We start from the raw sequence: 16,606 nt of genomic DNA on the forward strand, positions 1-16,606 counted from the left end.
ACGACTGACCTGGTTACCATCTGTAGCCACGAGAAACAAAGTTGACATTTCTGGATCACTCCCCCCAGAAGCGTTGCCGGCCCGCTTCTGGGACACGCAACCTCACAGAGGGGCTGACACGCAGGGGCCGACAGAAGGGAGCCAAAGCTACGCTGCTGAGAGCACACTCAACTTGCAGAACTTGGGCTATTTTTCTTCTTCCCCATCCCCCCACCTCCCGACAAACCACCTCTTGACTCATATGGTCGGAAGAAAAACTCTCTCCGTCATTTGATAGTTGGGAAACCTCCAGGAGACCATAACTTTGTTTAGAGGAAGCCTCTGTCTCTCCCTTCGCTGGGAACGCTTGCGCACGCGCACAGACACACACACACTCACACTCACACACAGCTCTACACCATGGTGGTTCAGGCTGCAGTGGCTCCGAATAGACCCCAAAGACTTTTATTGAAAATTCCTTATGGATCCCTGAGAAGACGCAGCGTGGAGAGGGTAAGCGACGTGGCGGGCTGCTTGTTTTCACCCAGCAATTACTCCAAAGAAAGGGAGATGTTCGATTTCATTGTACATAGCATCCCTCTGCTAGTCCTGTTTACTGAAGAATTCGAATTCCTGGGACTGTAGAATACTAAGTCATACGCAGTGTTTTCCTTAATAGATAGTGATGGGAAATTTGAAACAATTTTTTGTCAGCTTTGCATGTGTGTGTGTGTGGGGGGGGCACCTTATGGATGAAAAATGGGAAAGATTGGGGTGGGGGCTGCCTCTGTAACGGATATGGGAGACAGTGTGCTTCTGGAGAACAGCATCCGGGCGGCGGGGGCTGTAAAGCCTGTTTTCTGCTATGTTTAATGAAACAGATCCATTAGTGCAGCAGGCTGCAAATTTCCTCCCTGGGTGACAGTGTCTTCAAAGGAGGTGATGATGACGTTAAGGAGCTGTGATGCCTTGAGGGTTTAAATTGTACACCCAGTTGACTAAAATCCCTTCTGTGTTTTGTTGCTGTTGTTATTGTTTCAAATACCTTGCTATCATTTTGGTGTTTTTTTTGTGTTTTTTTAACTACTATGGATTTTAGCTCAATATTACTCTGCTAATTTTCTGAAAGCATGCTCACTTTACAGTAACCCCTAGCAGAGAAGATCCTATAAAACAATATGAATGATTGTCCTTCTCTGGAGTGACTGATGATGGGGGGTGACTGAAGCTAATGCAAAGCTGATTATCCTCAAAACGGTGGGCTCATTGGTGTGGGGACAATGTCTATACCCACACGGGGGGGGGGGGGGGGGGGGGGGGGTCGGTGGGTCTTAGAACCCCAGCAACAATTCAAAGCCGCTGTTTGAATCATGGCAGGCCTCTCTGTGAGCTGTGGTGGTCTATTTAGACGTCTTAGGTTAAGGTGTAATCTGAGATCAACAAGGCGAGCACTGTCTTGATAGACAGCAACCTGCCACATATTTTAAAGGGAACCGCATTTAATGACTCTTTCTGGTTTGTATACTACTACTCAGTGACTTGCAAATTTCAGAAAAAAATAATTAGAGCTTTAAAATATGAAGAGCTCCCTGGACTTCTAGGCAGGGTTGATTTCTTGACGTTTGATGAGTTGTATTTTTTCTGCCATTTGAGTAATAATGAAAAAAAATTCACTCCCCGCTCTATGTGTACATCTTTACTTTGAAACATCTTTCTTCAAGTCACATGTGTCATCAGTTCACATGTGTTCAGTGCCTACTGCGTGCTCCCTGTTATACCAGGAGCTTAGAGTGTAGGACCAACAGTTACTGTGAAATTCATAAATTTCTCCGGCTTATGCTGAATGTGATTTTAGGTTCTGAAAATGTTTTGACCTGTATGGTAATTAATCTATTATTTAATATGTTCTGTTCACAAATACCTGCTCAGAAATGTGAACTTCACACACTGGAGTTGTACCACATGGTGATATTAATGAGAGAGTTATCCTATGTTCAGGCACAAGAAATCATACTAACCTGGTAACCTCTGTTTAACCGTTACAATCTCCAGCTGGATGTTTGTTTAATAAATCAAGATGTATGCAGTTACCATTTCTGTTACTCACTATTCACCAATTTTAGAAAATCTGACAATATATGAACAGTGTCACATATAAAACCTGCCAGTTGTTGCATGCGTCGGTGCATACTTACATTCAAAACACGAAGACCTGTTTTCTGCCCTTGGGCACATGCCAGTGTTGCTCAGGCCTTAGGAGTCTGATCTGAAAGCTTCTGGGCCCTTAAGAGCAGCTTGCCCATCCTTGGAGCATCAGACGTGCTATTACCGTCCATTGGTAGATGGGTAGCAGCGGGCCTGGGACGCCAGGGACATCACTCACAGGGAAGGGGCCGCTGAGCTCCTATGAGCCTCCCATGTCACCCTCCACCACAAAGGAGAGTGAGACTAATTAGAATACATGAAGTCATGTCAATTACAATTGGTTGTTTTATACTGCTGCTGATTTTATGACAATTTTCAGGATCAGAGTCATATATTTACGTAAAAGGAGGGCAGGGAAGGTGAGAAATGGCATCTGCCTTAAGAGCAGGCGCTGAGGACCAGCTGTGTTCCAGGGGCTCTCGGAATTCAAAGCAATGGCAGCTTTCTCAGTTACATCAGCAGCCGAGAGGGTGACAATCATTGGAATTGTCTTGTGATATTTAGTGATGCCAAAACCTCGCATTTCTATAATGCCTTTACACCACCGCACTTTCTTACCCATTACCTCGCTTTACCTCCATGAGTTGGTATGAAGAGATGTAATCCAAGGTATGGAGAGATGTAATCGTCTGTCCAAGGACACACAGTCAATGACAAAGCAGGACTTAAGTCAGGTCCTGCTATTGAGCCTGTGTTCCATTTCCTTTGCTCTCTGGGAAGCTTTGAAATTGCAGCCTGGCCCTGAGAAATTGGTTACAGCCAACTTGCCACCAGAACTTCACATGAAAGAGAATATGGAAGACTTACCAAAGGCAGAGATGCTAACAGCCAGGAGAGTGATGATTTCTAGGGCTCTGACAGTCCTGTGCCCTTATGGGTCCAGGATGAAACAATTGTTTCTGTTTTCCAACTGCCTAGAAATTGAGTTGAAAGAAGAGAAATGAGCCCTGGCAGGGTAGCTCAGTTGGTTAGAATGTTGTCCTGACCTGCAAAGATTGCAGGTTCAATCCTCCGTCAGGGGTCAGGGCACATACAAGAATCAACCAATGAATGCATAAATAAGTGGAACAACAGCTAAATATGTTTTCTCTCTCTCTCTCAAAAGAAACAAGAAAAATGCGCCTTTTTAACTATACTACCTAGATATTTGTCAAGTCGTGATTACAGAAACCCTCTCTCAGGCTGGGAGGTCAGGCTTAGTTCTTGTTCATATGTTTTCACAGACCTCCATCAGTTCATCACTGTGCCAGGCAGAGCAGAATAAAAAATTAAAAGAAGAAATATAAGGTGCTATGTTTGGTAAAACAGGAGAGATTAGGTTACAGGTTTATATAAATGAAACTATTCTAAGTAGATACAATAGGGCTTTGATTCAGCAGTATAAGTAATGAAGACAATTTCGGTGCCACAGGGAGCAGCAAGGTGGGGTGGAAAGGTTTGCAGCCACACTGTCCCTAACTATTTATGTGTGACCTTGACAGAGTTGCCCAGGATCAGAATTAAGGTATTAACAGAAGCAGCCTCACTTCTCATGTTAAATTACCATAAACCCCATTATTGCTGGTGGGAAATGTGTTCACTCTAACATGTGAACACAGACTGTGGAGACAGATGCTCTCCTGTTTATTCTGAACTCTGAGACCATACCATAAATCTTATAGATGTACAAAGTGAGTGTGTGAACAAATGGCCAGACTCAGAGGATCAGTCTCTTCAGACTAATGTAAATTTGACATTTTTGTTGGGGGGGTGGGCGGGGGGAGAGCAAGAAAACATTCTCTTTTACCACAATTATTTGAATATTTAAGTGAAAGGGGTTTTTTGTCCCAGAAAGACTGAAGTGGTGTGATATTTCTGGAAGCAGTATTTTTAACACAGTATAAATTAAACCTCTTGCACCCACATTATTCACTATTCGATGTGTTACTCCAGGTTGACGCATTGCTAGTCTATTATTTTATAAACCATTACATTATCACAGCTGCTAAGCTGCATAACTTAAGCATTCAGAATACAACAGAGTCTCTATAGTTAAGTGTGTGGTGCCTACTGTACAATCTGAATGTGATCATGCAGGGAAGTATAGGATTTTACCAAACACATACACAGCAGACGGTTTTTAGTGGATATTTATTACCCTTGAAAGCAGACAGCCAAGAAACTGTTCAGACAGATCAGTGTAGTCACACATATTATTATCCAACCCCCTCATCCTGCCTGAGGTTTTGTTTCTTCTATAAATACACACCTCTCTGGAGAAGAAAGAACATGGACTCTCAGGCTCCAGGCCTCTGATTCATAGGCTGCATTGGAGACCATTTTGCCCATGTTGTTTTGTCCCAAAGAATTTTAATTGACCTCAGTTTGGTGACCCAACATTGATTTTGTTTCTGACAGCAATTTATGTCAAGTTTAGCCAATGACTTGTCATCTTGGCCAGGATGAGACTGCGTAGTAGAAAGGCTGTTCCTACCCAGAGTTGTTTTTTTTTGTTTGTTTTTAATCCTCACCTCAGGATATTTTTTCCTTTGATTTTCAGAGAGAGTGAAAGGGAGGGAGGAGGCAGAGAGAGAGAGAAAAAGAAAAAGACATTGATGTGAGGGAGACACATCGATTGGTTGCCTCCTCCACACGCCCCAACCAGGGCTGGGGGATCAAACATGCAACCCAGGGCCCTTGACCTGGAATCGAACCTGAGACCCTTCTGTCTTCAGGCTGATGCTCTAATCACTGAGAAACCCGGCCAGGGCTAGCCAGAGTTTTCATTCCTCATGCTGGTGTGGAAAGCAGGACTGGAAATCTCTCTTCAAACAGTCAGGACCCCCAAGAGCATCACTGTCCTGCACCAGATGGTGGCTGCCAAGTTGATCTTGAAGCCAGGTGGTGGCTTCTCTATTTAGAGTACTTGTTCCCAAGTCCTGACTCCTTCTTGGGACTATCACTAGTGTCATAGGTCATATTCCATGGCTCATCCTAAAGCAGTGCTTCTCAACCTTGGTTTCACATCAGAAGCTCCCAAGGAGCTTTAAAAATTCCCAAGGCCCCGCTGTCCGCCAGACCAATGTATATTAGAATCTCTAGAGGGGACCCACACAGCGGTTTTCAAGGCCCTGGATGATTCTAATGTGCAGCCACATTGAGAACCACGGCCCTAAGGTAAGGTCACTGGTACCATGCTCGCTTAAGGAGATTAGCTAGTTCCTGTTCTTTCTTGTGTCTTCACATGAACAAGAAATAAATGAGTTGATTGTGTTGGATTTTTATTCAAAAGTGTCATTCCCAATAGGAGGAAAGATATTTAAGCTCCTTTCAAGTTGGATCCATATTCCTGGAACATCCTATGCAGTAACCAGCACTTTGAGGCCACTTTCTAGATAATCACACCCAGCCTTCTGAAGTCAGAGCAGCTAGTGTGGTGCAGGACTTCCAGACAATTTGAGATCAGAAACACCCAACCCAGCTCCTGCATAGTTCTTCTCCATTGGAGCGTGGACAAAGCCCCCTCCGGGTTTCTCAACCTGCCATCTTGCAGCTATGTTCACAAACCAACTGTGTATTCTCAGAACACTTTCTATAGGTGTTTTGAAATCATATCTCTTATAAATTGTTCTAGCAGAATGAATACTATCCACCTGTGTAACATAAGAGTTTCTTTGAACACATAGTTGAAAACAATCCTCTTTTACTTGGATTGCTTCATCAATGCACCTCTGAGAACAATATTATTTTATGTGTAGGAAACAATATAGAAGAAACTATGGCTGTAGATCTTTGTTTTCTAATCTGGGAGTGGATGGACCACATCTGTGGATTTTTCATTCTTTTTTTCTTTTCTTTTTCAGTCACTTAATAACTAACTGCTTCAAAGGATGTGGTCAGTTTTTTTACTCCACCCCAGAGCCTAGAACAGTGGCTGGCATATATATAGGGCAAATAGATATTTATTGAATAAATGTGAGTAGATGAATAAAAAGAAGGGCTTCATGGTCATAAACTCCAACCTTTAATCAAACAGAACTATCACCCAAAGGGTAGGGTTGCCAAGTATCTGCTTTTCTTATTTAGATGAATATTTGGGTCATGATCAGTCTTAACAAAGTGACTTATTTTGGGGATGCTAGTGTTTCTTTTTTTAATTTATATTTTTTATTAAAGTAAAGTTAGCATACAATATTATATTAGTTTCAAGTGCACAACATAGTTATTTACCATTTATCTACCTTATGATGTGAGGATGCTAGTTCTTTGTAGAGAACTTGGTCATGAAAAATATCTTGAAATCCAACTACACAGTTGACACTTTTGAGCACATGAGCAGCCCTTTTCCTTCCCAGTCTGAATCTGTGTGTGGGTATTTTGAGATAGTCTACGAATATGCCTCTGATCATTTCCTCCACTACTCACTGACTTTTCTCAAAAATGCCAGGGTCTCATTTTCACATGGATAGACAGACTACTTTCAAGTGATCACTTCAGTCCCTCAATTGGAACATTAATCGGGAAAACCAATAAGGCTTGCAAGTATATTGATTATTTCTGGAAATTGTGGTTTTGAGTTCAATCAAACAAACTCAGAAAATAAATACCATGGGGACTGTAATATCTGGAACCAAATACCCTATTTATTAATTCCATTACTTTTAATTACTTTTTATTTAGTACCTACTACATGCAGGCAGTGTCCTAGGCCCAAGAAATACAGTAGAGTGAAGTGTTTGCTTTTATGTTAAGAGGTGATAAGGTCTCTAAAGAAAAATATAGCAGGAAAAGGAGTGAGGGGAGATGAGTGTGCCACACTTTTATATAAGGTGGCTCTTTGTTAAGGTGATGTCTGAGGAAAGACCTGAAAGAATAAGGGAATAAGCCAGGTAGTCATCTGGGAAAGAACACTCTAAATGGAGGAAACTGCAAAAGGTGTGATGCTAGAGCACACTTGAGGGGTGTGAGGAATAGCAAGGGGGAAGCCAGAGCTGGGCAGCGAGAAGGGCATGGAGTACAGGGTGAGGAATGGCAGTCAGAGAAGTGTTGGGAGCCCGATGCCAGGGGTCTGTGTGGGCCATGATAAAGACTTTGGGGTATTACTCTGAGTAAGACAAGACCAGTGGTTTGGGGGCAAAGGGATGATATTAGTTGACATTTTTTAAAGAAGTCACTGTGGCCACTAAGCTGACAGAAATGGGTAAAATCAGGGTGACTTATTAGGCCATTAGTATAAGAATCAGAATGAGAAATGATGATGGCCTAGACCAGATGATACTCTGAAGGTAGTAGGAAATGAGTGGAGAGAAGAAAGACTGACAGGATTGGGTGGTGGGTTGGGTGGGGAGTGAGCGGGGAAGAGAGGAGTCAAGAATGACTCCTGAGCAGCTGTGCACAGGGGTGGACACTTACTAAGATGGGAATGCTGTAGGGAGAGCAGGTTGGTGACGACGCCAGGGCCAGGGGAGAGTAAAAGCTATGTTTGGATATGTTAAACTTGGGATGATGATGATGAAAAATTCAAATGGAGGATGTTAAAAATGTAAGTTTCGTGTTTAGATGAGAGGCCTGGACTGGAGATATGAATGTGGGGTTACTGGGGGTGCTGGAACCAGCTTCTCCAGGCTCAAGAGCTGACCACGTGCGCCCCTTCACAACTCACACTCAGTGATGACTCGTGGGTAGCCTGGAATGGGCCCTGTGGGGGATTTACACCACGGCAGCGGAACCAGTGTGCCTGGGTGTGGGTAAGTCTCGCCACCAGTGCCCTGAGGAAGCTCTGCTTCTGCACGTGTGCAGGCCCACCCTTGCATTTGCACTACCAGGTCCATCAGGTGGGCAGCAGTGTGGGCGCATACAGGGGTTCTGGAACTCCTCTCGTTAAGATGTCAACCCAGTACTTAAGGTGAGGGAGAGGAGAGGGAGCCCCCTCGTTCTGTTGGGCCCCAGCTCTGGGTTTTCAAGTAGCAGAGCATGTAGGGAGACGAGCTACCAAAGAAAAAATAAATCCTCTGGAAAAAATCCTCCAGGACTGTGAGAGGGCACAGGCTGGGCTGAGGGACACCTCCCTCCCATTCAACATCACTTCCAGGGGCAATACCCCTATCCTGGTGGCATTTAGTTCAGCCACAGAAGCCATTTGCAGATCATCTTAGTATTCCTTTATTTCTAGTATAATCCCTGGACATGTGTTCAGTAGTCCCCTCTGGGTAATAGTAGACCAACATGCCTAACAGCAAACAAAAGTATCTTTGGGATACTATGACTTCATTTTTCCTTCAGTTAAATGGCCTTAAGGTGGCATGAGAAAAACATGTGTCATGTGTATTAAAATAGGGTCTATGCAGGGCAAGACTTTTCCTTGCTCCTTCTGAGACCGACCAATCAGAAACAAGCAATTTTTAAAAAACTTGTATCTATCTCCTATAGTACCCTGAGGACCTAATCCTTCATCTTAGTCCATTCGATTCATCCTGTAGCATAGGCCCCGTACAGGCGTTATAACTCAAATGCGTTTAGGAGCCAGGCAGGCCAAATACATGTAGGACAGTGAGGAAAGAGGCACATTGCAGACTGGAGCACTCGTGCCCTAGCAACTAACACCAGCCGCTCCCAGCCCTGCCACCAGGAAATGGGCTGGTGTTCCTGGAAACTGTGACTTTCTAAAGAAAATCATTGTGCAGTTTTCTCACCTATAATAATAAAAGCGTAATATGCAAATAGACTAAACACCGAACAGCAGAACGACTGTCTGGACAACCATGCTATGACACCCACTGGTGCCAGGCCAGCCAAGGCAGGTGCAATGCGATTGATCAGGGGCCTGGCCATCGCCCCATGACCACCCTGCAGAGGGAGGCCCAGGCCACCAACTGGTGGGGTGATCAATTGGGGGGCTCCACGATTGCAGCAAAGAGAGAGGCCCACGCCATCAACTAGTGGGCTGCAGCAGGTGGGCAGGGCCTCCCTCCGCAGGGCTCCCAGACTGTGAGAGGGTGCAGGCCAGGCTGAGGGACACCCCCCCTTCCAGTGCAAGAATTTCGTGCACCAGGCCTCTAAGTCCTATATAATAAAAGGATAATATGCAAATTGACCCTAACGGCAGAATGACCAGGAACGACCGGTCACTATGACGCACACTGCATTGAGCATCTGCCCCCTGGTGGTCAGTGCGCTCCCGCAGTGGGAGCTCTGCTCAGCCACAAGCCGGGCTGACAGCTGCAAGCACAGCGGCGGTGGTGGAAGCCTCTCTAGCCTCTTCCGCAGCACTAAGGATGTCTGACTGCCAGCCAGGCGATTGAGCCTAAGCCAGCAGGTGGACATCCCCTGAGGTGCCCCAGACTGCTAGAGGGCACAGGCTGGGCTGAGGGACCCCCTACCCTCCCACCCCCAAGTGCACAAATTTTCATGCACCGGGCCTCTAGTAATAATCTATATATGAGAGAGTCAAAATATCTCAATATCTGTATGCTGGCTTCTATTCCAAGCTTAAAGAAAAACATTGCATAGCAAACAGAGCACATGTACAGCACATATTTGGCCCACAAGATGCCATTTTTCAACTTCTACAATAAAATGAGTGCCATCCCACCACAAATATTTTTATTGTAGACCCATTTCCCAAGTCTTAAATTTCATGAGGAGATATCTCTATACAAAAATCTAATTTTGAATAGATCCTCAGGCCCTCCAACTGGCATCACCATTCTATTGCTAAATCAGAATTTTTAAAAATCTTTTTTGACAGGTCACGTGCAAATTCTAAATTACATTTAAATGAATTGAATGCATGCCTTCCAGCTATGGGAAATAGGAAGACAGCATCCTCTCTGCTTAGAGCACAGTTTTATTACCTAGTGCTAGGGTTCTTGTTCCAGCATCTAGAAGGGTTCAGCAATTTGGAGAAGGGCTGTGTGTAACCTAATAAAGAGTCCAGAGATGAAATTTCATTTTGAAAGACATTTGGGGGTCAGAGGGGGTCAGGGGGTTAGCTAAAAGGAACTAAGTTCTCTTCATCTCAGGACCCCTTGCTTTTTATTAACACAATTTGTCCTAAGGCAAGGTGGAGATAGACACTTCAAAGGGTAGGGTTTCGTACAGAATCCATTGTCAGATTGGGGAGTTCGCCTACGGCTGTTCCATTGTTTGGCCAGTAGGAGGCAATAACATGTAGATTAGGATGCCCTGAGCTGTCTGGCAGCAAGCAATCATTCCTTTTCAGGTTTGGGGAAATGCCCTAGCCACTCCAGATGATTCAGCCCTTGCTGACACGCTGGAATTGGCTTCCAGCACCAAGCAATAGGAATAGAACTCAAGAAACAACTGAACCTACAGTCTAACCTTCGCCTGACAGGGCAGCTGAGCATCAACCACACTGTTTTGCTCTGGGCAGGTGTTCTCCACTGTTAAAGTGGACTATAGTGAACAATTCCATCTAATGAAGCAATCACTCTACCACCTAGAGGTCTAGTTTGCTGCTAACTCAGATTTACAAACTGGCAGCATGTGGTCCTATTCAAAGCCAGAGGCAGCAGGAGAGCCAAAATGAGGTTCGTTTATGATCAAGGTGGTTGGCTGGTAACAGCTGAACTAAATCCTTTTCATTCTAAATCATCTCTTTCTCACTCGATGGAGGAGAATTCTGGGGTCTCAGCCAAGTCCTTGAGTAAGAACTTGAAAAGATTCACAGCTCTTTTTCTGATGAAAACTTTGGTTCTACCCCTAGGAGCTCCTGCTCTTTCCAGACTGTCAGGTGAAATGGTGCTCCACCTGGGCACAAGTCACACCTCTCAGCGACTCCTCTGCATCGCGGCCCGCACCTGGCAGAGCCACACACAGATATGTCTCCACTTTTAATCTCAGATTATCTCCACTTCTGCCTCTTTCAGGAAAAGGCAACTGACTTTACTGCCTTCCAGCACTTAGTCAAAGACCTCCCAGGGACATCTGACACAAGGAAAAGCAGATCAATGGATATGTTAACGATTCATTATTCTGCCCCTTTTATACTATGTCCCTATGAAGTTAAATAATCAAATATCAATATACCTGCACAGTTTTTTCTCAACTCCCTGCTGAGATTATTTTATTGAGTTAAGATTTAATTCATCTTTATTGAGGGATGATGTTCAGTATCTTCTTTTAGACATGCAGCAACCTATTCTGGGCCCAGACTGAGGCCAAGTGACCCATGTCTTGGGCAGGACATGGAGTCGGGTGGTCAGGATTTTCAGAATATGAAACCCAGGCAAGATGTGGGAGATGGCTGGTGGCAGGATTGCCAAAACAAGCCCCCAGACAGGTGGATAGATCCTCAGTCTGAAAGTGTTAGATGGAGTTGGAAAAATCTGGAATGAAACAGTCAGATGGAGACCAGAGACATCAGTGAGTAAATTCAAAGCAGAAGGTAGAAGGGAGAGTCTTGAGGAGTCACGTGAACCATTTACATAGCTGCAGGGGTGTCTGGACCAAAGAAACATCCTTAAAAATACTTCTGAAGCTTTTTAGAAATTACAGTTATAGGTACTGCTCCTTATGTTTTTTTTGTTTTGTTTTGTCCTGTTTTGTTTTGTTTTGTTTTTGCAATATCCCTTATATAAATTTCACCCTGTTGATTCCTTTTAGGAGATGATAAAAAAATATGTGGTTCAATATGTGGACTTTTTTTTAACTTTGCTTCGGGAAAACTCAGAACTACATTTGGGGTCCAACTGGCTCATTCTAGATAACCTTTTTGCATTCATCTCGTTCTTTTAAGTAGCTCTTTTCTTTTTTCTATGTTATGGTATCCTTAACTTCCTAGTTTACCTTTATTATCCAAGTGTGTATGTACGTGCATATATTTTGCACCCCTGCCAGGCAGCATGACATCCTGCCACTTTCTCTCCTGCTTGTGTTAGTTTCTAGAGGGAAACCAACACAACGGGAACAGTTCACTGAGAGTAAAAACATAGAACAAAGGGTGCGACACCCCCCTCTCTCGGCAGAACTAATGCTCCGACAGGTACAGTATATCAAAAATGCTTCCCCGTAAGCTGAGACATGGGAACATCATGCTCTGAACAAGGCAGCGCTTTTTCCCAGACGAGAATGAATGTACCTGGAACTGACGGTGCTGATAACACAGAGCCACTGCATTCACCCCATTGTGCGTGCCATGTGTGCCCCACGACATAGTGCAGCTCCTGGTGGCAGCTGAAAGGTATTCCTGGGAGGAACAGAGGATACACTACAGAGGGGGAAACCAGGGGAGGTCAGCGGTACATAGTCTCATTCGGACCCGCCGAGTCTGAGGCCACCTTCCGTAAGGCTGCATGGTGCCCAGGGGCGACTCTTCCATCCAATGGAGCCCCAACTCGCTGCTGCGGGCCCAGCCGCCCAAGAAGAGTGTCCCTGGAATGCTGAAAGCCTGCGCTTTGTCCTCTTCACCTGCAGCTCTTTCTCTCTTCCTTTCTAAATGCTGCTGTCAGTGCGCTGTGCTGTAAACTATCTGTGCACAAATAACAATAGCTTCCTGGGAAAGAGCTGCTGCTGCGGGCAATGGGTTGGTGCCAGGAGGAGGGTGAAGCCAGGACTGCCGCAGCATTCAGAGTGCAGTTTCAGGGTAATCGACCAATTCCATTAGGGACTCTGGCTGGGCACCCACTATGGAAGCTGGCTCCGGTGTCTCCTCCGAGGGAACTTGAGCCCCACCCGCTCCCAGATACCTTGGTTTTCTTATTTTTTTGTTTTTTGTTTAATGTTTAAGGACAGACCATTGCCAGAATCTAGTCTCTGATCTTGGAGTTCATGAAAAGAAAGATGGGAACAAAAGCTGGCAGTCAAGGAGGCTTCAATGGTGGGTCAGGTTTACACCAAGAAAAAGAAATCACACATTCCCAAACACCTACTCCTGTACTTAGCCGCTTTCTGAGACTTTCTGACCTTGAGATGTGAGATGTCACTGTCCTAGGCATGTCTCCCTTGCCAGGCTATGGCAACTCCTGTTGCTCAGCTAAGGTCAAGGAAGCAGGAACTCGCTCCCTCCCCATCACTAAGTCGGAAAGGCCAAGAAGCTCTGGCAAAGGAAGGTCTGCATGTGCTTCTTCCATCTGGGAGTGAATTAACCAGGTCAGCTAGGGTCAAGGAGCAAATATCCAGTGACACGTTTTCCTCCCTCCTTCCCGAGCTCATTCACAGACAGGGCCCTCAGGGGGCGGGGGGAAGGAAATGCACTGACCGATGGACATGCCAGGCCAGGGCCCCCGAAAGAGGGGAAAGCTCCTCCTTGTGTGGTTTTTCAGGCATCACGTCCCCTTCTCCTCCCACTTCCCTCTCCAGATTGATCGAAGGTCCCAGGAAAATGATCAGGAGCAAATTCAGACAGATAGGAAGTTGCTGAGACCGAGGAGGCCTTGGCCTGGTCGCTAACAATGTGAAGTACATTTATTCAGTGAGCTCCTGGGGGTGCAGGGCACTGTGCTTCACTTCACTCTCCAGAGGGAATCTGGCTGAGCTCTAAACTGGAGGGAAGCCCCTGGGGCCTAAGTTGCTGAGGAAAGTACCCTTGAGAGAGGAACTAGGGTTGCCAGATTCAGCAAATGAAAATACAGGATGCCCAAGTAAATTTGAATTTCAGATAAACAACAAATAGTCCTTTAATATAAGTATGTCTCATGTTGTTTGTCTGAAATTCAAATTGTACTGTGTGTCTGGAGCCCTAATCAGAGGGCCACTGCCCTTTCTCCATCATTTGTGCTGCCTTCCTCTCCTGTGAATGAGCTGTCCCCCTGCTCTCTCTGGTTTCTCCTCCTGTGGCCTTCTAGGAACTTTTGAGCTCTACTCCTGCACACAATCTTGCTTAAAAATCATTTGTTCATCATCATCTAGTATTGCTTGACTGCCCCAAATATGGCAGTTCTTAGATGTTGTTCAGAGACTCAGAGCAGAAGCTGGTGTCCTCTAGGCCAGCAGTTGTCAGGATACATGCTCTAGGAATCCTTGCTGCCCCCATAGAAGCAGAAGCAACTGCCACAAAGAGGTGGTGAGGGTGGGACATGCCACCGAGGGGCTGGGAAGACAGACTCCTCACCCCTGCCTCCATCAGAGGGGTTCTGCTTCTGAGATATTTCTTATATTTCTATCTAAGATCTCATTTGGGTGAAGATTTCCATTGCTGAGTACAGAATTATTGACAATCACTGTTCCAGGCTGTTATGTTCTAAAGCCGTGCATCGTGAATGTCAATGTGCACAGAGACACCTGGGGATCTTGTCAAATGCAGGCTTGGATCCAGCAGGTCCAGGGCGGGGCCTGAGAGTCTACATTTCTGACCAGCTCCAAGTCATGCTGACACTGCAATCCGTGAGGCCTCTGAGCAGCAAGGCTCTCAGTGTCCTAACTGGTCCATGGACAGAGTTTATTGTTCTTCTCATCTTTGTTTCTGATATCTTCTATCATCTACCTATCATACACCTATCTGGATCTCTGGGTATTTATTTTTATATCTACCATCTGTCTATATCTAAATCTCTGTGTATCTATATATCTATACCATCTATCTATTTACCTATTTCTATATCTATCTATCTATCTATCTATCTATCTATCTATCTATCTATCTATCATCTTTACCATGCCTACTTTATACAAACATTTGGGCAAGATCAGTGTGAAAGTCCAGGCCACTTAATGAGAAATGAAATCCCTTTAGTGCAGGAGGTCACAAGAGAGAAAGGAATGTAGCACACTGACATATTCCTTCTGAAAAGCATGCTTTCCTTGGATACTGTGGATCTTAAAAATATAACCCACTCTGAAATAGTCTCTCCCTCCTTGATGTCCTACCAAGGTCAAATAATCCACTATGAGTATTTTACATTTGCCAAATTTGGACTTCCTATAGATCTGAAACAGTCCTGGGCCTTAAAAATCTGGAATCCTTGTATGAGCAAGTGGGAATCTTTATGCATTGTGCATAGCACTAAAGAAGACCTCTGCATGGGTTAAAGGCAGTTCATAGCCTTTAGTTATGAAGGAGATCATTTCCATTTGCCTCTCTGTTTTGAACGAATATTAAATAAAATAAGTAGCCTGAGACACTGTGTCTATTGTCTGATCAGATTTTTTTTCCATCTTCTATCATATCTCAAATTTATTTGTTTCTGTAAGAGTTAGAGCTCCTCCTTTTAAAAATAAGAAATATTGTTTGTATTTTGGCCACAGATGATACCAAGTGCTCCTGCCTTGGAGACATTTAAATTTGTTGTTTCTCTTCCCTTACAGCTGTGACCTAGTTAATTGTAGGTGGGAAGCAAAGTCTGAAATCATTGGACTTTCTGCTTTGCTTAGAAATCTTGCTCCCTTAAATTGTAGCATGTCCTCCTTAATAACAGGAAGTCAGGTTCTGAGATCAGCAACATTTGTGTTTTTTGTGCATTGAGATAAAGAAGAGTATGTGTGTTGCCTGCAGTTTCCTGGGGTGGGGGAAGAGGAGAGAGAGAAGGGAGATAGACAAGAAAATAACCCAAAGATGAGTCACTAATTTCCAAAACAAGAATCTAAACGCTCTTTGTTGAGGGCAGATTGTAGCCTCTGAATGTTCTGGACTCTGGGCCACGGGGACAAGGGGGTGAGTGATTCAGGGTCTCCGTGTGGCTGCTTGATTGCTGCCTTTGGGGGACTCCAGCACTAAAGTATCACATCCTAAGAAACCATTTTAATTTAGAAATAAATGTGTGTTGCTTATATTCAGGGTTTTCAAATCAATAATTGGGCCCTCTTGGTGGGAAGAAAAACTCAATTCCTTTAAAAAAATGTTTCTTTTAACTATTTAATTATTTTTTCAGATGAGGGAGCAAGGAAGAGTTGGGTGGAAGGTCCTAAGTGCACCTTTCCATTCTGCATACGGAGCAGGGGTCCTTGATTAGCCCCTACCGGGCTGGCAGCCCTGCTAGTGTTTCTTCCATGTCACTCTTGAGATGAGGGTGTCAAAGAATGAAACTAAACAGTGAATACAGGGAGTGACACTGTACTTCTTACTGCCATTTCTGTCACCACCCTAAATACAAGAACTAAGGGGTGTCCTGGGCCTAGGTCAGAGGTTCTCAGTGTGGTTGCTTGGCCAGAGTGTCAGCCTCACCTGAGAACATGTGAGAAATGCCAATGCCGGGCCTTACACTCTGGGGGAATCCAATGCAGGCTGACCCACAAGCACCTCTGATCTGGACTCTTAGGTATCATCTCCAGTTACAGGAGCTCATCTGCAGACAGTGACCTCAGTGCCGGACGATGGCAGTGGCTCTTTTCCTTAGCTGCACATTCGAACCCCTAGGCCAGTGGTCGGCAAACTCATTAGTCAACAGAGCTAAGTATCAACAGTACAACGATTGAAATTTCTTTTGAGAGCCAAATTTTTTAAACTTAAACTATATAGGTAGGGACATTGTTATTAACTTAATTAGGG

The 16,606-nt window shown here is 44.7% G+C and overlaps 1 protein-coding gene across 5 annotated transcripts in view; it reads left to right on the forward strand.

Annotated features, from left to right (window-relative positions):
• The window catches only part of FRMD4A (FERM domain containing 4A), a 608,042-nt gene that overhangs the window by 275,618 nt on the left and 315,818 nt on the right, over positions 1–16,606 (forward strand). For 2 of the 5 annotated variants that reach the window (XM_005878891.2, XM_005878893.2), the window contains exon 1: positions 20–492. The exons of the other annotated variants lie outside the window; for them this stretch is intronic. In XM_005878891.2, the coding sequence (XP_005878953.1) occupies positions 400–492 (93 nt within the window). In that variant the 5' untranslated portion in view covers positions 20–399. Of the gene's footprint in view, positions 1–19; positions 493–16,606 lie in introns of those variants that run through there. 5 annotated transcript variants of the gene reach the window in all.

Source organism: Myotis brandtii, unplaced genomic scaffold (genome assembly GCF_000412655.1).
Source record: "Myotis brandtii unplaced genomic scaffold, ASM41265v1 scaffold576, whole genome shotgun sequence".
NCBI classification, from domain to species: domain Eukaryota; kingdom Metazoa; phylum Chordata; class Mammalia; order Chiroptera; family Vespertilionidae; genus Myotis; species Myotis brandtii.